The following is a 25,695-nucleotide window of genomic DNA, read 5'->3' on the forward strand; positions in this document are numbered from 1 at the left end:
TACAGAAGAATGCCGGAAGCTGACCTTAGGATACTATTCACGTGGATCACATTTGCTGTTGTCATGTGAAATTAACACTGAATCTCAAGGAAACACTTCCTTGAAACCTTGATATTTTTTAATGTTATCTAGCCATCAGTGTGCGTCAAGCGATATGCTTGCAAGCCTGGTGACCCAAAAGAAAAAAAAAAATCTAAGTATGAAATTAGATTTATAGCTATTCCCATCCCACATCACATTTTTTTAAAAATTAAATTTATTGGGGTGATATTCTTTAATAAAATTATACAGGTTTCAAGTGTACAAAATCTATAATACAAACTGTCCAGATGTCAGTTCTACAACATCCTCTTCCTACAGCCCTGTGTTGGCATTTGGTCACTTACTCTGTCCTTAGTCCCAAAGACTGTCATGTCAGGGAATGGTAATATAGACCACCCCCAGAGCAGCAGCCCCAACACAGAGCTGGAGGGCTCTTGAGCCAGGAACTCCTCTGATCATTGCATCTCTTAATTGCTTGTGTGAAAATGAACAGGAATTAGAAGGTAAAATCCAGGCACAGGTCCTTCTTTCCTGATGCATAGTCTCCCACTGATGTTCAACCTTCAAAACATTTCCAGAATCACCTCCCCATTGTGGGTGGGAACTTTGTCACTGCTACTTCTGTCTTCTGAGGCTGTTCAGGATGGTAGTAGGTAACTATTGTAAAGGGTGCAGCACATCTTGCTCAGCAGGGAAACACACAACACTTTGTAATAGTTTCCTTGCTCTCTCAAGAATAACAATAACAATAGCTAACGCAGTGTTTTTCCTGTGTGCTAGGCATTATTCTATTCAGTTCACGTGAATTATTTCTTTTAATCCAGCAAATGGCATGATAAAATAAGTATCATTGTTGTTTTTTACAGAGGAAACTGAGGTATGGAGAGATCAAGTAAATTGCTAAATTCACACAAACAGTAAGAGGCAGAATTTGAACCCAGGTAGTCTGTCTCTAACATGTATGATCTTAAACTGTAATTAACAAGTACACACATACATGCACACAATTGTATAAAGGATCAGGCACAGGATTAGCCAAAATTAGAAAAGCGTATATGTATGAACATCTTTGCAATCTTACACACAGACCCGTTGCTACTCAGATTTACAAACCCACTGAAATGAAAATTTCTCAGTTATGGAAATTAAAATTTTATTCTCTAAAAAAACCCACATTTTTTATTTATTGATTTATTCTTTGTAAAATGAAAAAAACTTTAAGTTCAGAGAGGTAAGATCTATAGTTTGCTTTTACAAAACTAGGTTAGAGGCTACATTTACGGTAATGGAATACATGATTTCACTTGAAAGCATAGAAACTTGATCAACCTTGGATGTACAATTTCACTCTAAAGATGAAATGAAATAGAGCAGGATAAGAATGAAAAAATAATAGGTGACTGGAGAACAAATAAAGGTATGGAAGGAAACTCCAAAAAAATTAAACATAAAAGACAAAAAAAAGAGAGAAAGGTGGCAAAAGAAGGGAAAGTTCAGAGAATGAGGCTGTCCTTATATTGGCGAGAGTAGGGAGTCAGGAAACACCTGCCAAAAGGTAAGGATGTGTGGGTAGTCAGCATGGGGACTCTAGTTTGCATACACATATGTTAGGGATATTAGAAATGCAGGTAGCCCAGGAACATGCTCAATCATGAGGACCTTGTGTCTAAGAATTAGTATGCCTTCATAATTTAAAATCTCTGACATCTTGTTTAAAGTTGAACCTTTGTGAAAATTAAATTAGTTTAGCTTGCCAATGGCCATCCCAAAATGCTATTCTACATAAATGGGGGAAAATCAAGATAATATATTTATCCAGATTTTTATTATGTACTTACAACACTCATACATACACACACACACACACACACACACACACACAGTTTTTCTCTGAGGAAACTTTGAGTCAGGGAATGAGAAGGAGAGACTGGTTTGTTCGAATCTAATGACACAGGATCTGGCACTGTATTTAGAGCTCATGCTCCAAGATTTTATTTTAATTTTAAACAAGTGTTCCCACATGGGGACTAAAAACAAAACAGGAAAATGTTGCTTAAGTTTTCCTTTGTGCTGTTGTCATGTCTTTCAAGTGTACTGATCGTTCTGTCCTACCAATGTAGGTCATTGTACTCTCAGTTGCTTTTATTATTTGAGACTGAGGAAGAGCATGTTAGTTCACAGATATTTATTTTTGGTATTAATGTATTGTTTCTCTCTCTCCCTATAATTTGAAGTTTTAGTACTTCCTTTAAAATTGATTTTTAGAGAGAGAAAGAAAGAGAGATTTATTGTTCCACTTATTTATGCATTCATTGGTTGATTCTTGTATGTGCCCTGATCAGAGATTGAACCTACAACCTTAGCATATAGGGGCAATGCTCTGACCAACTGAGCTACCCAGCCAGGGCCTAGTACTTTCTTTTTAGTAGAATTTCCCATAAAGTATTAATTTTTTGCACACCAGTGAATTAACTTATTAAATTAATTAAGTATTAAACCCGTCATAACCAATTTTGAATATTATGATGTTACTAAGACTTTAGGGATTGTTGGTTCTTTTCATGTTAATTGATGCTTTAGCCTTCTTGGACATGTTCCAGTTCTGGTTTTGATCAATGTAGAGCTTTGCTTCTATTTTTATGGAAGATCTCTACTGATATGGATCAATGCCAGGGGGTGTTAATCAGGTCTGGGACTCTCTTGGCTTAGGGTCACTAAGTGGCCCTCTATGCCAGTGATGGCGAACCTATGACACGCGTGTCAGAGGTGACACGCAAACTCATTTTTTGGTTGATTTTTCTTTGTTAAATGGCATTCAAATATATAAAATAAATATCAAAAATATAAGTCTTTGTTTTACTATGGTTGCAAATATAAAAAAATTTCTATATGTGACACGGCACCAGAGTTAAGTTAGGGTTTTTCAAAATGCTGACACGCCAAGCTCAAAAGGTTTGCCATCACTGCTCTATGCTATAATATAGTTCACACCTGTTCTCAGGGAGCCTAGTCACCATCTGATCTGGTGGTTGGTCCTTTGTGGTGACTTTCAGGCATGTTAAGCAGTTTACCCAAGGAAGTCTAGAATGGATAAAACTAGTAGGATAAATACTGCCCAAATTCATGAATAAAATCCAAGAGCTGGGGAAATCAAACAATATAGATAATTCCAGAGGAGCAATAGCAAGACAATGAAGAAAAACTGAAGTTGAGCTACTGGGGTTAGTTACAGACAAGGATGGAATGGAAGAAAGGCAAATAAGAGAAGGAAGGGAGGGTGCATGGACAAGGGTCTCTCACTAGTGCTGAGCTTCATGATGCAAGAAATCTTCAAGCAGTGCCTAGGTGACCTGCTGTTACTCATTCAACAGATGCGTACTAAAACCCTCTCCTGTGAGGTAGTGTGGTGGTACTGAGCTCAGCCATGCAGTAAGACTCAAATTGGAACATATCTTAGCTATATGAACTTAGCCATATTTGTTAAAATTTTGTGTGTATCTCTTTTTTAAAAGGAGATACTAACAAGAACCTTATGAAATTGTTGTAAGCATGAAATGAGTTAATGATGAATGGTTTATTTATTTTAAAAATATTTTTATTGATTTCTGAAAGGAAGGGAGAGGGAGAGAGAGATAGAAACATCCATGATGAGAGAGAATCATTGATCCGCTACCTCCTGCATGCCCCACACTGGGGTTTGAGCCTGCAACCCAGGCATATGCCCTGACCAGAAGACTAGCCATGACCTCCTGGTTCATCTGTCCATGCTCAGCCACACCACCTGGCATTGCTGAATGATTTGGAACACAGAGATCACATGCAAGAGTGTCTAATATCCAATAAGAACGCAGTAATAACCACTATTGATTTTATGTGCCACGGCCTGTGTATTGCACAGAAATTTCTGAAATAGCTATGAAGTTGGAATAGATGACTAATGGTTCTGTTCTCTTAGTCTGTGTCTGGTTGAGGCACACCCAAAACAAAATTTAGTACAAGGCAAATGTGTGAGGGGAGTAAGAAAATCTGGTGATTTTCCCTCGTGGTCTATTCTGAAGCTATTTCTCTTAGATTATTTCCTGCTGTGAATTTCAGATGATGTTTATGTCCCTATATTATCTTAGGTTGACAGCACAAAGATTTATAAATGACATCTGCATTTGATAAAATTTATATGAGAAGCTCCCAAAAGAGATTGAGAAAACCTATTTTGACAACACTTCTTTTATCCCTGCAAATATTATATACTTTACCTGGAGAAAGAAAAACACAAGCAATAAATGAAACATTTTCAACTTGGAGTACTTTTTAAAATTATCATTTGAAAATAACTTTAAATTTTAAAATAGATTTAAAATGAGCTCCTGTGTGTCAAGGTCCTTTTAGAGAAAAGAAAAGGGGGAGGGGTGATATTTGTATTTAGTAATGATTTTCTCTTTTTTAGAAATATCAGGGACTTAGTTATCATTGTTCCTTTTATACATCATGACCAGTGGGAATGATACAAGATTTTCCATTCAGTTATGATGGATTACAGGTCACCCATCTGGGCATGATCTAGATGAAACTAACCTAAGCTCAAGGGGCTTAGAAATAAATACTTTGCTGATGGCTTTGACTTGTATGAAGCAAAAATTCACCAGAGCTTTTTAAAAAGAAAGACCATACCAAGCTTGAGGTGTTGAGAAAAATCAAAACCCCTAAAGCATCTATGACTTCACTTCTATTTTTTATCTTTTCAAAAAACAGCCTATGTGTTAATTTCATAAAAGTTAGAAAGCATGCTTCATGAAATCTGTTGGTACAAAAATAAATAACTTTGATATAAAATGAAAGAGAGAGAGAGTGACAAGGATGCTCTTATTTGACCAGGAGAGAAGCTCCACAAATCTTTGAAACACAGTGTTTTAAGTATTTCTACTATGAGAAAAGAAAAATAAAAACAAAAAGACAAATACTCTTTCAAGAGAACTGATTTTCTTATTACACTGCAATTTATTAATGACTACTGTTTTGACAGTGAAGAATATGTTTAAGTATTTTATAGAAGGAAAAACTTTCATTCAGGAATGACAAAGGCAAGAATTATAATTCTAAAGAACAGGAGAAAAACAATCTAAGTTTCAGGGACAATGGAATCATGTGGGTGTCAAAAGTGAAATACCATCTTATAGGAGTGTCAAATACCTGTTAAGACTAAGCTCCGGGTAGGGTCGTCAATGATACAGTCCTATTTGTTAAACAGTTCATTAAGTTGATATTTCCTGTATTCTTGCGATAAGGAAGTTAAGGTCACTTATAGTCCTTGATATTTTATGTATTAAAATACTACTACTGAGCAGATCAGTAATCATTATCCATGGAGGAGAAGTTATTTTAGTTGGGTTTGTACACTTCTAATGAGAGTGCAATATTTATTAAGGACTTTCTAAATGAATTCAGTGCATTCTGCATAAAAAGAATGTATTTCCAGTTCTGGTAAGTAGGAATATTGAGGCACCTGAAAGAATGTATCCATTTATGCAAGTATATTGCATTATTTTTATCTTCAGAAATGACTCCACTAGTGTCTGAAATACTTTTTGTTTATTCTTCAAATATTGGGGCTACCAAGATCTCCATAACATGCCCCTTTAAGTACCTGAATTATTACAGCTGTAGTGAGATTTAGTTAATTATCCTATATAATAAAAGGCTAATATGGAAATCATCCTCTCGGGAGTTCAACCAGGAGACCAGGAGTTCGATTGCTCACTAGGATGTGCACTAACCACCAGGGGGCAGCATGGAACATGGCAGGTGACCAGCTTGGGGCGCTGAGGGAGCGAGGGAAGGAGGAGCCGGAGAGGTGGGGAGGTGGGGAGGTTGGGGAGGTGGGGAGGTGAGGAAACTGATTGGCCCTGATTGCCGGCCAGGCCTAGGGACCCTACCCATGCATGAATTTCGTGCACTGGGCCTCTAGTGGTAAGTAAAATTCATGCCAAAATTATTGTGTGCATCCAATCAATGGAATTGGAAATATAGGTAAAATATATTTAAAAATACACAAAGTTAATTTTTGAATGATATATAAAAATTGGGAATATTGATTGGGGAAAAGAGTTAATTTGCCAGAAGATCTATCACAGCCTATAATATGTGGACACTGATAGTGATTTATTCATTCAGCAAGTAATTATTGAGAATTTACCATGTACTATTCACTTTATTGAGCAGTAAAATATAAATAAGCAAAGTTTCTATTCTCATTGAAATTACAGTCTAGTAGCAGACACATGCAAGTAAACAGGCTGTATTCCATTGATTTGAAAAAGTTTAAAACTTTTCTGATGAGGTAAGGAAGGTTATTTTTCAATAACTATTCTGTTACATATAATAAAACTAATGGCAGTCCATAAAGATGATAACATTTGGTAAAAACTTTTTCTTCTAGAAGGAAGGTACTCTGTTAATTAGCCTTATTGGTAGTTATTGTGTGTCCATAGAGTTTGAGACATTTACTCTATAATTTTAATAAGCTTATTGTTTTTTTTATGAACTCATGCAAATAGTAGTACATCAAATTTATAGATTGGACAATGAAATAGCCAGAATATGATTTGCACAAAGAAGGAGCTAACCAATGGGTAAAGTTCACTTTGGTCTGATTAACAAAATTAATTTGAGTAGTTCTTAAGTTCAAATAAAATGTCTTGTAACTGAGAGAACACATTTATGTGTTCTGCTCAGCTGAAAATAGCCTGTCAAAATGGAACATTGGTGTAATAGAGAATAAAGTTAACTAATGTTTAACTAATATTAACATGCATAGTAGACTTGGATATAAGGAAATCATGGATCCAAGTTGTTAATTTCCTAATTTTCTTTAAATCAACTTAACTCAAAATTCTTGGAAGGAAAATGATATGAAGGATTACTGACTTTAATTTCATTTTGTAGAATAACATACTCAAAGGTTTACTCATATAATTACAGAAAAAAATCTGATTAACTCTATGAAATAGCTTTTTAAAGTAGAAAGCTATTTGAATTTGCTAAATAGTTTGAAATAGATGATAAAGTGAGCATTGCAAATCTGGGAGGGTAACATTCTGGTCGAGGGAACCCAAGTTCAAAAGTTCTGAGGTAAAAGATTATCTGGCACCGAAACAGGTTTGGCTCAGTGGATAGAGCGTCGGCCTGCGGATTGAAAGGTCCCGGGTTCGATTCCAGTCAAGGGCATGTACCTGGGTTGCGGGCACATCCCCAGTGGGAGATGTGCAGGAGGCAGCTGGTCGATGTTTCTAACTCTCTATCTCTCTCCCTTCCTCTCTGTAAAAAATCAATAAAATATATATATCTACACTAATAAAAGAGAAACATGGTAATTGGCGTACGACCGCTACCCTTCTCATTGGCTAATCAGCGTATCCTTATGCAAATTAACTGTCAGCCAAGATGGCGGCCGGCAGCCATGCACTGAAGCGAGCAGGGAGGCTTGCTTCCTCCAGGAACTGCAGACTCCAACGTTCCCCGCCTCACTTGCCGGACTCTCAACTGCAACTCTAAGCAACTATTACTATGTTGCAAATAAGAAGCTAAACAAAACCGGCTTTCAGTCAGCCCGGGACCGCAACATTGTATCGATGTTTTCAACAGCGAGGCCTCAGAGCTAAAGCTGGTCCAGAATAAAAAAAAAAAAAAGAAAACAAGGAGCGGTTGGGAGCTTTTAGTCAACTGCCAGCGGGAAAACAGCCCTCAGCCCCTCAGCCAGCCTGGCCAGGCACCCCAGTGGGGACACCTACCCTAATCCAGGACACCCTTCAGGGCAAACCAGCCAGCCCCCACCCGTGCACCAGGCCTTTATTCTATATAATAAACGGGTAATATGCCTCCCGGCACCGGGATCAGCGGAGCAGCGAGGCTCCCGGCACCGGGATCAGTGTGACAGGGGGCAGCGCCCAAACCTCCTAATCAGTCCTGCTCTGTGCCTGATAGGGGGAGCTCCCCAATCCCCTGATTTGCCCTGAAGTTCTGTGTGTGATAGGGTGCAGCGCACCAACACCCTGATCAGCCCTGCTCTGTGTGTGACAGGGTGAGGCGCCCCAACCCCCCGCCCCCACGGGCCCTGCTCTTTGTGTGACAGGGTAGAACCATAACCTCTCCATCGGCCCTGCCCTGAGTGTGACAGGGGTGGCGGCGCCCCAACCCCCTGATCGGCCCTGCTCTGTGGGTAATAGAGGGTGGTGCCCCAATCCCCCTCCACGGGCTTTGCTCTGTGTGTGACAGGGTAGAGCCATAACCTCCCCATTGGCCCTGCCCTGAGTGTGACAGGGTGCAGTGCCCCAACCCCTTGATCCGCCCTGCTCTGTGTGTGACAGGGGGCGGTGTCCCAGCTCCCCTATCGGCCCTACTCTGTGAGTGACAGCGGGGAGCTCCTCAACCCCCTGATGGGCCCTGCTCTGTGCGTGACGGGGTGGCACCGCAACCTCCCCATTGACCCTGCCTTGAGTGTAACAGGGGGCGGTGTCCCAACCCCCCAATCAGTCTATCCTGAGTGTGACTGAGGGTGGCATTGCAACCTCCCGATCTGCCCTGCTCTGTGCATGACGGGATGGCGCCCCAACTCCCCAATCGGCCCTGCTCTGAGCCTGACCAGGGGCTGCACCTAGGGATTGGGCCTGCCCTCTGCCACTCGGGAGCCGGCCTAAGCCAGCAGGTCGTTATCTCCCGAGGGGTCCCAGACTGTGAGAGGGCACAGGCTGGGGTGGGGGACCCCCCCCCCCCCGAGTGCACAAATTTTTGTGCACCGGGCCTCTAGTATATATATAAAAAAGATTATCTGGCATGCTCTAACAAAGATGGCACTCTGGATGGAGCAGTGTGAATAAGGGAAAGAACTTTAAAAGTTGTTTTCTCCTTTGGTAATGTTAGGGGATAGGACACAGTATGTTGCAGATAATATAGGATCTCATAGTTCATTGTAAAATGTTTGGCTTTTATTGATAGTGAAATAGAATATCATTGGAAGGTTTTGAGGAAGAGAGTGACATGATTGGAGTTATATTTTATAAGTAATATTTAGAGCACTCTGTGAAATAGATACTGACCTCAAGAGAATTTTCAAGTTGATTGTTGAGGCACCAAATGATGAGAGGAGACTAAAAGCTTTTGCTTTCATTAAAAAAAAATGATGACTTTGTGCAGTTAGCTAATAGTGAATGTGATTATGGCATGAGGCTCATGTTGGAAGAAAGTAGCAAAGATTTGAAATGAGGAAAGAGAAAAGTGCCAAAGCAGGATGGCATTTGGACATCAAAAAAAACAAAAAACATGACTGCAGGATGAGGAATCGAAGATGGCGGCATAGGTAAACACCGGAGATTGCCGCCATAAACAACCACTTCAAAAATACAACTAAAAGTCGGAACGGACATCAACCAGAACCACAGGAAGGCTGGCTGAGGAGAGACTCTTCAACTAGAAGCAAAAACAACAGCATTCCGACGCTCAGAGGAGGCATAGTGTGGAAAATTTAAAGGTACGGTGGTGCGGTGGTGCGCGCGCAAAGCGGGCTGGCGGCTGAGGGCGCGGTTGTCGTTTTCAATCAGGAGCGAGTCTCAGACTCTGGGCTACAGATCCGGGCGAGTCTCTAGGGACCCAGACTCAAACGGGAGAAGCGGGACTGTCTGGCTACGGCCCCTCCGAGGTGTGCAGCGGTTGCTGGGACAGAGAGGCAGAGCCCCTGGGGACGGACTGAGAGCGGCCATAGCGGCTCCCTCCCCCCGCCCTGTTGAGCCCGCCCCGCCCAAGCCCTGCGCACAGCCATTTGCCGATCGCCTCAGGCAAAGGCTGGATTAGCGCCTCCCCAGAAGACAGACGTTTTCCGCTCAGCTGATTCCTACAGCCAGTTGGCCTGGTGGTCAAATCCCTCTAGTGTTAACTACAACAATTAAGGCTTGGCTAGAACAAGACTGCGCACAGAGACCACAAGGGGGTGCACCAAGAAAGCATAAAAGATGCGGAGACAAAAAAACATGACAGAAATGGAGGATATGGAGCTAAGAATCGCAATTTTGAGGGCTTGCCATAAATTTGTGCAGAGCCTCACGAAAACTAATGAGACCCTCGATGCTACAATAAAGAAATTAGAAAGTAAGCATACACGGACTGAAATAAAGAATATTATACCCAATAGCAGACCAGAGGAGCTCAAGAATCAAACCAAAGATCCGACAAAAAACACCCAATTGGAAAAGCAAAATGAAAAAAGAATCCGAAAATGTGAAGATAGTGTAAGGAGCCTCTGGGACAGCTTTAAGCGGACTAATATCAGAATTATTGGAGTGCCAGAAGATGAGAGACAGCAAGATATTGAAAACCTATTTCAAGAAATAATGGCAGAAAACTTCCCCCACCTGGAGAAAGAAATGGACTTACAGGTTCAAGAAGCACAGGGAACCCCAAACAAAAGGAATCCAAAGAGGACCACACCAAGACACATCATCATTAAAATGCCAAGAGCAAAAGACAAAGAGAAAATCTTAAAAGCAGCAAGAGAAAGAGGCTCAATTACCTACAAGGGAATACCCATACGACTGTCAGCTGATTTCTCAACAGAAACTTTGCAGGCCAGAAGGGAATGGCAAGAAATATTCAAAGTGCTGAATACCAAGAACCTACAACCAAGATTACTTTATCCAGCAAAGCTATCATTCAGAATTGAAGGTCAGATAAAGAGCTTCACAGATAAGGAAAAGCTAAAGGAGTTCACCACCGCCAAACCAGTATTATATGAAATGCTGAAAGGTATCTTTTAAGAAGAGGAAGAAGAAGAAAAAGGTAAAGATACAAATTATGAACAACAAATATGCATCTATCAACAAATGAATCTAAGAATCAAGTGAATAAATAACCTGATGTACAGAATGAACTGGTGACTATAATAGAATCAGGGACATAGAAAGGGAATGGACTGACTATTCTTGGGGGGAAAAGGGGTGTGGGAGATGCGGGAAGTGACTGGACAAAAATCATGCACCTATGGATGAACACAGTGGGTGGGGAGTGAGGGTGGAGGGTGGGGTGGGAGCTGGAAGGAGGGGAGTTATGGGGGGAAAAAAGAGGAACAAATGTAATAATCTGAACAATAAAGATTTAAAAAAAAATGAAAAAAAAAACAAAAAACATGACTGCAGAAGAAATATGCAACTTTAATATAGGCAATGAAGATATCAAAATTGTTAAAGATTTTGCTTAACTGGATTTGGTCATCAATTTAAATGAATGCTGCAGCCAAGAGATAGAGAGATGACAGATACTCAGCAGTGAAAGAACTAGGAAAGATCACCCCAAGAGCGAAAATGTGTCTTTAGAGATCATCCACGCTCTTGTATTCCCAATTCCTATGTACAGATGCAAAATTTGGACATTGAAGAAGGGAAAAAAAGATTCTTCTGAAATATGATGTTGGAGTTCTATGGATACCCTGGATTACCAGGAGATGAACAAGTATGTCTTAAAGAAAATTTAACCTGAAACTTTGCTAGAGACAAAAATGACAAAACTGAAGCTGTCCTGCTTGGGCACCTCATGAGAAGGCAGGGTTCTTTGGAAAAGACAAGAATTCTGGGGTAAATTGAAGGCAACAGGAAAAGAGAAAGACAACATATGAGATGAATCGAGTCTGTCAAAGCAGCCATAGGCCTGGGTCTACATTGTGGATCTCACTTATTCATAGGGCCACCAGGAGTCAGAGCCAACCCAACGGCATGTAACACACACTTGAGTTGGAATGGACCTCCTTTGCTATGGTTCACACAATTTTCATAAAGCTGCTGGCCATCTTTTAAAACTTTTCCATATAATCTATTGACAAGGAAGCTCTTTGCAGAAATTACTAAAGATCATCTGGCAAGCAGAAGTAAAAGAACATAGACCAACTTGCAGCATGAGTGAAAGTTGGCTTTTTTGGTGTCCAATATTTTAAATCATTAATATTAAACTTGTGATTTTTATTTTAAGGAATACTGGGACTAAATTGATGGAAACATTTACTACATTTTTTTTTAATCTGCTATATTACTAGTAGACCATAGGGAGTTAGGTGTGGTAGCATAAAGACCTGTTCTGATCCTATTGTAGTACCCAGGCAGAGGATGATGAAAGCTTGGGCTAAGATGGTTTTAGAGAAGTGTTTAGATGCTGGATATATTTTGAAGATAAAGCCAATAAGATTTTCAGACATTTCAGACATAGGAATAAAGAAAACAAAAACAGTTGAGATGACTTAAAGTTGTTGAGTAGCTGAAAGAATGAAATTATTTAGTGAAATTGGAAGACTGTTGGGATGAAAAGCAGGAACTCAATTTGAGATCTACATTTGAAATACTTATTAGGTAGGCAAATAAATGTAGGCAAGAAGGCAGTTGGTTTCTGCCTTCTGACCTTCAGAGGAGAGATCGGGCCTGAAGACATAGATGTGGGAGACGTAAGTATAGGTGGTATATAAAGCTGTGAGCGTTGATGATATCACTAAGTGAGTAAGTATAAATAGAACAGAAGAGAAGACCAAAGACTGAACAACATGGCACTCCAATATTAGAGTTAGAGAGGAGGAAGGGTGTTAAGTAGTGAAGGAGATAACCAGAGGAAAACAAGGACAGTGTGGAGTCCTGGAAGTGAATGGAGTGTTCAGTTGTTTCAAATGCTGCTAGTAGATCAGATATGGTGAGGACTAAATAGTCATAATTTGAGGGTTCCTGTTGGTGATATATAGCCAGCTCCAGAGCCTTTGTGCTGTGCTAGAAACACAATGACAAATTGTTTTGTTGTCCCCTTTTCTTAAGATTCATACAGCTTACCCCCTTTCTCCAAATATTTGATTTTTTTCCTTTTCACACAGAGTGAAATAAAAGTTATTTGGCTCATTTTTCAAAGTTACTCTCCATCTCTGAAATAATATCATATTAACCATGATTGTATTTAAGAGATTCCCACAAATCTTTTTTTTTTAATTAATAAATCTTTATTGTTCAGATTATTACAGATGTTCCTCTTTTTTTCCCCGATAGCTCACCTCCACCTGGTTCCCACCCCACCCCATGCCCTTACCCTCCGCCACTGTCCTCATCCATAGGTGTAAGATTTTTGTCCAATCTCTTCCCGTACCCCCCACACTCCCTTCCCCCCAAGAATTGTCAGTTCACTCCCTTTCTATGCCCCTGCTTCTATTATATTCACCAGTTTATTCTGACTTAATTTTTAGGTTCACTTGTTGATAGGTATTTATTTGTTGTCACTTTATTGTTCATAGATTTTTATCTTTACCTTTTTCTTCTTCTTCCTCTTCTTAAAGAATATCCTTCAGCATTTCATATAATCCTGGTTTGGTGGTGATGAACTCCTTTAGCTTTTTCTTGTCTGTGAAGCTCTTTATCTGACCTTCAATTCTACATGATAGCTTTGCTGGATAAAGTAATCTTGGTTGTAGGTTCTTGGTATTCAGCACTTTGAATATTTCTTGCCATTCCCTTCTGGCCTGCAAAGTTTCTGTTGAGAAATCAGCTGACAGTCGTATGGGTATTCCCTTGTAGGTAATTGAGCCTCTTTCTCTTGCTGCTTTTAAGATTTTCTCTTTGTCTTTTGCTCTTGGCATTTTAATGATGATGTGTCTTGGTGTGGTCCTCTTTGGATTCCTCTTGTTTGGGATTCTCTGAGCTTCCTGGACTTGTAAGTCTATTTCTTTCATCAGGTAGGGGAAGTTTTCTGTTATGATTTCTTCTAATAGGCTTTCAGTATCTTGCTCTCTCTCTTCTTCTGCCACCCTGATAATTTGGATGTTGGTACGTTTGAAGTTGTCCCAGAGGCTCCTTACACTATCTTCATATTTTTGGATTCTTTTTTCATTTTGCTTTTCTGGTTGGATGTTTTTTGCTTCTTCATATTTCAAATCTTTGACTTGATTCTTGGGATCCTCTCGTCTGCTGTTGGATCTCTGTATATTATTCTTTATTTCAGTCAGTGTATGTTTAATTTCTGACTGGTCCTTTTCCATTTTTTTGTCATTCTTATTTAGATCCTTGAAGGTCTCTCTATGTTCCTCGGAGGTTCATAGAAGATTCTTGAGTAATCTTATAACTGTGGTTCTGAATTCTATGTCCTCCATTAGTTTGCTTTCCTCCATTTCTTTCATCTGTGACATGTTTGTCTTTGCATTTTTGGCTGACTGCGAGGACCCACTGTGCCTATAAGAAGAACTGCTGTGCTGGAAACACCCTTATGGGGCAGGACTTGCTTCAGTGCAGCTTTGGTGCTCACTGAGTCTGCCTCTTGAGTGTGTCCCTTATGGATGTGAGGAGTTAAAATCTGGTATCTGACCAGGGGTACCCTGGCTCCTGGATCTTCAAGTCAACCACTATGTGAGTCCACCCAGCAGGAGCTACAGTGATATCAGCAGATTTCTCTTTGTTTGGAATTTGGAAGGTTTGGAGCTCTCTAACCCAGCTGCAGTTAGATTAGGCTGTAAAAGCCAAGGTGATTCCTTTGCACCACTGAGCACAGCTTGGGAGGGGATGTAAATTGAGTGGGGCAGGGTCTCAGAGAATCACCAGGACGGAGCGACTGTCCTCAGCGTGTCCACAACTCCTCGCGTCTCTGCGACTCTGCATCTCTGCAGTCCCGCGCCCCTACAGCAGCAATGATCCCTGCAAGCAGCTCTGTGAGAAAGCCCCCCTCACTTTCCAAACTGCTGCAAGGCAGTCCAGTTTCTCCCCGTAGGAGTCTAGGACCTCAGAATCCCACCTTAAACAAGCTCACTGCGTTAGAGAGCTTGTATCCCCTTCCAATTGAAAAAAACCTCGCACCAAGGTGCAGCCGCCTCTCGCATGCCTTCATATCTCTGTTCTTGGTGTGTCTGCACCTCCTATCCGGTCTCAATGCGCTTCTTTCTTTCCTTCTAGTTGTAGAACTTCCACTCGGCCAGCTTTCCTGTGGTTCTGAATGATAGCTGTTTTGTCTTATAGTTGTAATTTCAGTGTTGTGGGAAGCAGCACGCACAGGTTTATACCTTATGCCGCCATCTTGGTTCTCTTCCACAAGTCTTAATCACTCATTTACATATACACCTATCTATTACTTGGCTGCACCTACATATATGGATTTTATTGTCTTATCTCCTGGAGACACCTTACTTATAAGTCGTTCTCCATTTTTAATTAGAAAATTTAGAGATTAAAAATTCAAATGGGATTTTAAAATCCTCTAAGGGAGCACACTACACATACATTGTCAACTCCATCTACTTCCACTACTCAGTTCAAAATTTCTAATACTTATTAATGATTTTTAAGCAGCCTACATTCTCCCATCTATGCACCCACTCAAAAAATTTGTATCATTGTGTAGGGTATTAGGAGTATAGCTGTTTTAGAAATCTGAAACAGTTGTATTAATATAATTAGAAAAACATCATAAGGGACAATTATTCATACTAGAAATTTGATTATTTGCTGCGTAAACCATTTTTAAATTGTATTCTAATTATAGAAGTAAAAACACTATAGACTCACAAATGTTTCTCCATCTGCAGTTGGAACATGATTTATATAGTATGCTTATACTAATAAAAACAGAATTATTTGGGTGAATAAAGTGCAATATTGATTTGGTCATTTGGTCATAAACTCATTAGGTATTTTTCCTCTTTATTTTTCTGCAAAACTGATTTCAAAGAAGAGTGTAATTTAAAACTCTACAAGACTGTTTGTTAATCAGGCTGATATTTTCAGTTGGAATGAATTCCTTTGACAGCATGAACATACACCCACCAACATGTCTGTAATAGAACTCATTTCAGAAGATTCTAGACTGCCATGGACTTCCCACAGCCTCACAGCAAGGCAGTGGTGGTCTTGAGGACTGACACTTTTCATCTTTTTGAAGATAGACACCCTCCAGTTGTCACCCCACAGGAAACCAGGAAGTACGCTAAGCTATCCAGAGGACTCGGAATTACACAGCGTTGTGTCAGTGGAAATATCCTAGCCAATATTATGATTTATTTTGAAGGGGAGTGAAAAAAGAAAAGAAAAAAAAATGATGGAATGAAGCTGCTCACAACATGGCCAAACAGCTGGCTGGTTTTATAATCCAAAAACAGCTTGGAACTAACTATACTCACAAGCTCTCTTGGCAGAGTAGCTTGATGAAAATACCAAAGCTGTGAGAAGTGTTCTTTTGCTGAGTCCTTTATGTGGCTATCATATGGTTTATTAACCTAAATGAGAACATGTACACCATTCATTTTAAATTTCCCGTGAGTTTCAAAGAGGAACTTACTGATTTTATGTACAACCACAAATAATGGTTCACCATAGGATAAACACCAAATAAACCTTAATAATTTTCAGAAACTTTAATCCTAGACATGCAGTGATTTCCTCCTTTCTTTCAAACAGCATTTTTAGGAGCACTCAAGGGAGAGCTTGATGAGACAGAAATTAAGCATGAATTCAAGGGCACTGGTGATTTTTTGGATGCCAAAATTAATCTCTAAGGGGAACTAATTTAATTGCTTCATGTATCTTTTTATTCATCCTTTTAACATTTAATTGATACCTTCTTAAGTAATAGAGACTACTTAAACACATTTCTGGTTTACCCACTGGATGCCAGAAATGTGGAATATACAAGATCCACTTTACTCTTTTAGATTTTTTTATACGTTAGAGAGAAAGTATCCAGTATTTTCAGATTCAGTATATTTAGCAGATCTTGAATTCTATCATCTTCAAATGTAGTAAGTGAATTTATTCTTTACTACGTATCCAAGGTAGACTCAATTAGCTGGGACATTTCATATTTTTATCATGAGGCATTTTGAGCTTATGCTTTGTGACATCAGAATTAGTTTCTCATCTCAGAGTCTGCTATATTTATGTCTCTAGTGACTCAGTAGTTTATTGGCAGTGAGTTTGTAAATGCTCTCGGAGATTATCTAAATGCAGGATGTTCAGAATGGAAACACATACCATTGCCTCTCCTGTCAAAAAAAAATGTAATTAACGCACATGATATATGATCTTGCAAAAGTGGGTGAAAATTCCAGTGATGACCTCAAGTCACAGTTTCCCAGTACATGCATGGACTGCCGTGTTCCTGGACAGCTTCCGGCCCAGCACAAGACACCTTTCTTCTTGCATTTCTGTCTCTTTAGTCTCCTGTGCGTGCATGCACATGCTTGGGGGTGGGGTAGGGGTAAGGGGGTGATTCAGTCCAAAATCTACCACTCAATTAATTTTATTTAAAAACTTTGATTTGATGTAATTTATTGCATAGGTAACAATGCATTTACAAAGTACAAAAAGTGAAAGTACTTTTTCCTATTAGTATATTGAGTTGCCTCATTCTTTTTTATGGTGCAATAATTCAGTAGGTAGATATATTATTTATTTAACCAGTTGCACATTGATGGATATTAGATTAAAAATTGTATGCATTTGTAATTTTTTAAAAAATATATTTTTATTGATTTCAGAGAGGAAGGGAGAGAGGGAGAGAGAGAGAGAGAGAGAGAGAACATCAGTGATCAGAGAGAATCATTGATTGGCTGCCTCCTGCAGGCCCCACACTGGGGATAGAGTTGGCAACCCGGGCATATGTCCTGAATGGGAATCGAACGATGACCTCCTGGTTCATAGGTCTACACTCAACCACTGAGCTTCGATGGCTGAGTTGCATTTGTTATTTTGATAATTATTGATAAACTCACTTTCATATGGTTTTATGTCATTTTGCACTCACGCCTGTAAGGGTATGAAAATGCTTATACCTCTTCAGTCTTGCCATCAGGGAGTATTATCAATACTTTGGGGTTTTGACCCTCTGAAAAAATGGAAAAAGTTTATTATTGTGGTTTTAAATAATGGGTGAGGTTCACTGTCTTATCAAAAGTTTAATAGCCATTTTTAATTTCCTTGAATAGTTCCCTTGTATCTTTTCTCTGCTTTTTGTGTTACGTTGTTGGTCTTTTTCTTGTTGGTTTATAGGAGTTCTTTAGGTATGAGGGCAAAGAATTCCTTTATCTGTAATAGGAGTTCTTTTTATCTTACCAAACTGGTTTATTTCTCATTAAAATGTTCTGCTCTTGTGAAATGCTTGAGGGAGCATGTGGGATTCATGCATCTTTGAAGGATAGTTTCTTTGCAATTTCTCTATTTTGATTTTATTAGATTTTTTTTTTTTAGTGTCAATTGTGCTCAATTATTTTCCTAACAAATCTACCATTCCAATCAGGTTTTCATGTATTTTCGTAGACTGGGTTATACATCTGATTTTATTGATCTAGTTACTAAAAAAATCAACAACAAATGAACAACTGATTGAAATCTCTTACTATGATTGTAGATTTGTCTAGTTTTCCTTGCAGTGTGTCATTTCTTTGCTTTCTATATGCTAAGGCTCTAAATAGATACTTTCAACTTTAGAATGATTTTAAGTACTTGATGAGTTTCTGCTTTTGTCTATTTTTTAGCTTTTTTTTTTAAAACCAAGTTTTTTTGGTTTTCCACTGTGTACCAGATTCTTAAATAATTTCAGGACACAATAATTTTCAGATAAAGATTAGTGATTTAAAAATTTATGGAACCCCTAAGAAAGCCAAATAGATGCAATGCCTTGGAATAGAGGATTATGGGTAATTGCAATATATAGAGAACACCTAAAATATAAACAAATATATTGCATATACATGTATTAAAAGGTCCATAAAATCCCCCAATTACTTTATTTCAGTAAACATGAAGCTGCATCTGCCTAATTAATTAGGAGTAGAGAGCTTATCTTGATTTTCCAAAAGAAAAACAAAACAAAACCAGATATTCAGTATTTGGTGAGCTTAATTGTTAATTTTTTTTCCACATTGTGTAGATTCACATCTCTTTGATCAACGGGAGACCAAGTGCGGATGACCCTTCTCCTGAACTGCTAGAATTCACCTCTGCCCGCTATATTCGCCTGCGGTTTCAGAGGATCCGCACCTTGAATGCCGATTTGATGATGTTTGCTCACAAAGACCCAAGGGAAATTGACCCCATTGTCACACGAAGGGTAAGTTATGATGGACCATATTGTAGGCTGTGAATGATATTGCACCCTTCTTTTTAATCTTCTGTTAAATAATTTTAAAATATATCTTTCCATGATTTGTGGCAGTGGTTATCAAAGACTTTAAAATTTGGTGGGCCTTTTGTTCAAATCTAAGCTCAGCCACTTATTAGATGTGTAACATTTATCAAAGTTTTTAACATTTTAAAACTTTTATCCCCTCTTTTGCAAAATGAAGATCATAATGCCTAGTTCATATTCTGATTTTTGAGAACTAAGTTTTGTCACTTTGGGTGATCAGCACTATTATAATTGGCTTTGGGGAGTTACTGTAAGAAATGGAAACATTTTTGGCTGCAATCAACACTAAGAAATACATTTTATGACATGACTAATACACACATACACACACACACACACACACACACACACACACACACTGCAATAAATCATAAACCTTAACATGCACCGAAGCAACTGTTGACATTGTGAAAATTTAGGGGGTCTAGAGCTGAGTTGAGAAACTGCATTTCTCTCAAGTTCCCAGTAATGTCAATGCTGCTGGTCTGTGCACCATTTTGTCCAATTAAATAATTTTGTTTTATGCTTTACTAATAAATCAAAAGCCATAGTTTTAAAAAGCATGACTGTAGAGAAAAACTGATTTTATATATTGTTTTATTTTCCTTAATGATAGGATATCAGAAAAAAATGCTTATAGCAGTCTTTCAACAGATCTTTGAAAACAGGAGCTAATAAAATTGCTGTTTTCCAGTGTTAAACTGGAATTTATATGACTATGACATAGATGATCAGTGGAGGTTGCTAGGAGCCATAACTGTGCTTCCTCCTATCTATCCCCCCGCCACATGCACTGGATTATGTCACCTCCCCTACATGCTGTTACATAACCAAGACATTATTACCAAGAGGGGCAATTCAGCTATAAATCCATGCTAAGAGAATATCTACTGTGTGACCAGAAGCAAAGGTAAATGGAGCATTGTAGAAGAAACTAAAATTGTGGGACAAAACTCTTAGTTCTAAAATGATTTTCCTAAGGTCAGACTATTGCCAACAATTGCTGAACCATTAGGCTGAATATTGAATATTGGTTCATGAATACCCCTCATAAATTTTCTCTTCTCATTACTTAATTTACCCTTCCCAAATCTCTCCATAATAAAATAACTTTTAAAGTTTTGTTTTCCTCATACAACACATGTTTCTTGTGTTAGGTTTAGGTATTTTCTAAACCTAAAATAATTTTACCATGTATTATACATCAGCCTATTGTAAATTATCTTATACAGAAGTAATGATTATTTTATGGTGATGTTAGGTTCTTGTTTTAAAGAATCCCTTTTAATTTTAATTTCAGCATGACTTAAAAATATGTACCGAGAAAGACTAAATAATTTTGAAGGAAAATTTAATCTTTCTTGACAGTATATCTATCAGAGGGGGAAAAAATCAATGGCAATAAATGTGTTTCTCTTATCATCTTTTGAGAAGGCAAAGTAGAGATTGGGGTGCCCATCTATTATTTAGAATTCATTGGACATGAGCCTTTAAAATAGAGCAGTGAAATTCAACATTTATATGTTTTTTGAAAGTAAAGTTAAGTAAACACTACATGTAAATTTAAATATATAAAAAGGGATATTGAATTTTAGCTCCTTTCAATGGCTCAAAAGTGAAACATTATACAGTGGGGCCTTGACTTACGAGTGTCCCGACTAACGAGTTTTTTGAGATACCAGCTGTCTCTCGGCCGATTTTTTGCATTGAGTTGACAGAGTAATTTGAGTTAACGAGCTCCTTAATGAGCTCGGTCTCAGAACGAATTAAACTCCTAAGTCAAGGCCCCACTGAACATTTATATTTAAAACAGATTTCCCAATTTAAAAGCATCTACAAAAACTACTGTATCAGCTTTACAAGCAAATATCCCTATTTGTATCTATATTATTATGTGATGAGGTTAGTGAAAAGCAGACTTTTAACCTAAATTTCCTAGCAAGTTTCATAAATTCAAAGTTCGGGTATATCAAGTGAGGTGATGCAACAAAAATATTATAAAAGACACTATGTATAAACAACAAAAACAAACAAAGAAAAAGAAAAAAGTAGATGGAAAGGGAACTTTGTCGTCAGGGAATTCAGATTTTTGTTTACCTACTTATTTTCTCTAATTTTTTTTTAATGTGAATGATTAGAATAATAGAACCATCGCCACTGCGATGGTTATTTGGATTGCATATGACAATGTGAAGTACTCTCAATTATAAAATATTTCATACATATTAATTAAAATTTAAAACATAATTCAGTTCTATAATTATACATAGTCTTTGAAAAGCTGGGTAGATTTAGGAACATAGCCCTATCTTCACTTTAGAAAGGGAAATAATTGCATGGGCTTGTTAACATCATAATGAACAGAGGCGAGTGGTCTGCCCATCTAGTTTACCCTTCACATTGTGTTAGGTCAGTCCTGCAGTTAGTCCCATTTCACTTCCTTCTGTTTAAGAAACGTATTGTTATGAGTACATTCCCCTAAATTTGCTGATTCTTTTCAAATTCATCAAATAAAACAGTCTACATATGGTTCATGGATACTGAGGTTTCTCTAATGACAGTAAAAGAGGTTTTCTTGCAAGAAACTAAAACAATTTTAATGAAGAATTATAACAACTTGCCCTCAACAACAGATGCTTCAGCATGGACTTTGTACTGCCTGTGGGAAAGATTTCTAAAATGCCCACCCAACATAAATTAGAGGCGTTCTTTCTCGGGGCTATTGTTAGCCCTCAGTTGTCCCAGAGAAACACCATGTGCTTCAAACTAAGGATAAAAGTAGAAAGTAAAGTTTTTAATTGCAGGTTCCCTTCTGTTACTTTCACCTTGCAGTCTTCTTTACAGGATTTCTCTCTGATTGTTTTTTGCAGTATTACTACTCTGTCAAGGATATTTCGGTTGGAGGGATGTGCATCTGCTTCGGTCATGCCAGGGCTTGTCCACTTGATCCAGTGACAAATGTATGTATATTTATAGGATGCTTAGGCAAAACGAAGCTCTGAACTGTGAATGTTTCACAAGAGGCTTTGCTGAGAGGGACCCTGTGAGCTGGTGTCAGGTCTCGGCTTAGACAGTGTAACAGGAAGCTGTGCCAGAGGGAAATAGAGCTGGTGGTTAAGAGGATAGACTTTGAAATCAGCCATCACTGTATCAGTAACCAGATTAGTTTTTCTCCCCTCCAAAAAAAAAAGGGGGGGGGCCTCCAAACAGGTCTTTCTATTTTGAAACCTCTTTAGCTATGACAGCCTACAATATGATTTAGCTTTGGAGAATGCCTGCCATCAATCAACCGGACCATTTCTTTCAAAAATTTTCATCAAAAAAGTTAATGCAAACAAATGAAAAATGTCCATGGAAGTGAATATAAATGGCATGAAACAGGAGACTGAGGTGGGGCAGGGCAATAAGCAGGGGGGTGGAAGAGAGTATTCAGGAGAGAATTGAAATTGCCAGGCCAGAAAATGCTGCCATGCTTTTGGGTCAAATTTTTCATTAATGACAATATATTAAGTGAATGTAAACTAAAAGGAAGATGAATGAGCATCTTTCTTCTCAGTCATAACCAAACTGGCGAAATACAAAATCATTTGTTGTATAGTATATGGAAGAAATATATTGAATAGTAAGATTGGTGAACATAGCTACCTATGCATAGATTTTTTTTCTCCTACTAAAATTGTAACACAAATGGCATTTCTCTAAAAGCCATTTTTCTGACTAATGCATCATAATGTTACTTCCGAGGGGAGGTTCAAATGCCCTGGTACATTTATCTGGGCACGTTAGAGGTGCTGCTTTTAGAAGGGTGTGTGTCTATTAGATGTCACAATGAGCAGTGTTTCCCAAGCTTTGGGAGCCCAAAGGCAGCCTTGGAGGGTCAGTTCCATGCCATGAATGAAGACTGTACTCAATAAACTAACAAACAAAATAGAAATATACTCATAGGTACAGAGAACAGACTGACAGCTGTCATAGGAGATAGGGGTTGGAATGCTGAGTGAAAAAGGTGAAGGGATTAAGCAAAGAAAACAACCTCATAGACACAGACAACAGTATGGTGATTACCAGAGGAAAGGGGGCGGGGGTAGGTAGAAGACGGTAAAGGAAGAGATAAATGGTGATGGAAGGAGACTTGACTTGGGGTTGTAAACACACAATATAACACAGATGATTTAGAATTGTACACCTGAAGTCTGTCACCCCAATAAATTCAATAATTTTTAAGATATATTTTTATTGATTTCAAAGAGGAAGCAAGAGGGAGAGAGAGTTAGAAACATCAATGATGAGAATCATTGATTGGCTGCCTCCTGCATGCCTCCTACTGGGGATCGAGCCAGCAACCTGGGCACGTGCCCTTGATCAGAATCGAACCCAGGACCCTTCAATCCTCAGACTGACGTTCTATTCACTGATCCAAACCAGCTAGGGCAATTCAATACTTTTTTTAAGAAGAGACTGTACTCAGAGCACACAAACAGGACTGTGTGTGTGTGTGTGTGTGTGTGTGTGTGTGTGTACACGCGGGTACATGCTGGGACATTTGATTTCTATTATAATTATGCCTTTCAGTGCCTAGAGAGCAACTGTCTCCCTGTGTCCACACTCCCAAATGTTAACAATACTCTGAGGGAAGCCTTAAATTCAAAGAAGAAGGGATCTTAGTCTTAGGCCCAAGATTGTTCCCAATTGGACGTCTACTCTCTTCTCTCTCTTCTAAGCTGAAGCCCAGTGATCCCAGAACTAGCCTGGACCTCCGGAATCTGGTGCCCATCAAATACCTGCTTTCAGGATGAGCACCTCTTCCTTCCAAGACTGACAGGACTGTTATATTTTGGTCCATAGTCTGGAAGTTCTCTCTTCATTCTACCTTGCAGGAAAAACCTTTCATTTATGGTTCCAAAAGCAGCTGAAAGCATGTTTTCCCCCTTTTTGACTAGAAATCCCGCTGTGAATGCGAGCACAACACGTGTGGTGACAGCTGTGACCAGTGCTGTCCGGGATTCCATCAGAAGCCCTGGCGGGCCGGGACTTTTCTGACTAAAAGCGAATGTGAAGGTATGTTCCTGAGAAGCCAACAGCATGTGTAACTCTTCCTTGTCTGGGACATAGGTCATATAAGCATGTGGCGATTTTAGGGAAGCACTGTTTCCAGTTTCCATGTTTTATCCAAGGCAATAACTGGTAATCTCTTTTACCCTGCTATTTCGGTTACTCAGCTTTTTGTGGTGTTTTTTGCTGTTTTGTTTTATTGGTAAATATTTACCAAACACCGATGGATTTATCACTATGTGAGGATTATGATAAATAGATAAAAGCATAGTATATGTCTATTGTCATTAGCCATGGTAGGTCTTTAAACTATTGAATCATAGCAAACTTTAATAACAAAATATTTCCAACCTTAAAATACTTTTTTTTTCAGTTTAAGATTCTGTATATGCTATCCATGCATGTCTGGAGTCCCTTCATTTTTCTGCACTCACCTTTTTTGCTTTTTGATCTGTGATTCTCCCTGATGTCTCTGATATCCTTTCACATAGTTATAATTACACTAGGGGCCCGGTGCACGAATTCGTGCATGGGTGGAGTCCCTCAGGCTGGCCGGTGATCAAGGCCTATGGGGGGCAGGTAGGGGGGGCTGGCTGTTAGAGGGGAAGGGCCATGGGCGGTTGGCTGGCCAGCCCCATCCCTGATCAGAGGGGGGGGGGGCAATCGGGGGTAGGGCCGGTCAGGAGGGAGGAGCCACAGGCAGTTGGGGGATGCCAATCGGGGCCTGGTTTGGGCTGGTTAGCAGCCGCCGCAGTGCATGTCATAACAACCAGTCATTCCTGTCGTTCCATCTAGAAACCCTTTACTACTCTCCACTTGTGTGTATTTGTTTAGACAAGGAAACCAAAAGGTTAGGTTAAACTTGTTAGCAACAGGGATGGGCAAAGCAAGGTGAAAGGAGTTTTCCACTTGCTACTAGACACATTTTTTAAAATAGTGCAATTATAAAACAGTTTTATCTTCCTTTATGGGACAAATGAGAAGTTGTAATTCCAAACAGAGAAAATATATGGATTTTTTAAAACCTAAATTAAAGGTAGGGGTCTTAACCATAAAACCTTACATAAATCAAGCTTTGGGCAATGTATGCAACCCTAAAAGCTTATATGAAAATGTTCTTTTCCAATTTGCATTGTGTTCCAGTCACCTTAATATTTAGAAAAACCCTTTCATGACATGACCAATCCTTCTATAAGATGAATAATCACCTTTTAATTCATTTAAATTCAATTTAGACGTTCATCAGTCTAATTTATTTAAGGCATGATATATCTCTAAAGGGCAAAGAATATTTATCATATTGCTAAGCCTGTACTAAAGGGCCGTTTCAGTTTTGTCTCTTGGGCATTCTGTGAAATAGCAAACTACTGATGGCAGAACAAAAATGGCTCTTTGCAAGTAGGTGCTATCCATGTCCTCTGCGCTGTGCAGGCACGG

The 25,695-nt window shown here is 38.9% G+C and overlaps 1 protein-coding gene across 1 annotated transcript in view; it reads left to right on the top strand.

The window, feature by feature from the left end:
- LAMA2 (laminin subunit alpha 2) overlaps positions 1–25,695 on the top strand; it is a 472,106-nt gene that overhangs the window by 164,681 nt on the left and 281,730 nt on the right. Inside the window, exons 5-7 of the mRNA XM_070417672.1 lie at positions 18,949–19,128; positions 22,077–22,166; positions 24,147–24,264. Coding sequence (XP_070273773.1) covers positions 18,949–19,128; positions 22,077–22,166; positions 24,147–24,264 — 388 coding nt within the window. The remainder of the gene's footprint in view (positions 1–18,948; positions 19,129–22,076; positions 22,167–24,146; positions 24,265–25,695) is intronic.

Source organism: Myotis yumanensis, unplaced genomic scaffold, assembly GCF_028538775.1.
Source record: "Myotis yumanensis isolate MYYU_CA2020_CCGP unplaced genomic scaffold, mMyoYum1.0.hap1 SCAF_6, whole genome shotgun sequence".
Lineage (NCBI taxonomy): Eukaryota > Metazoa > Chordata > Mammalia > Chiroptera > Vespertilionidae > Myotis > Myotis yumanensis.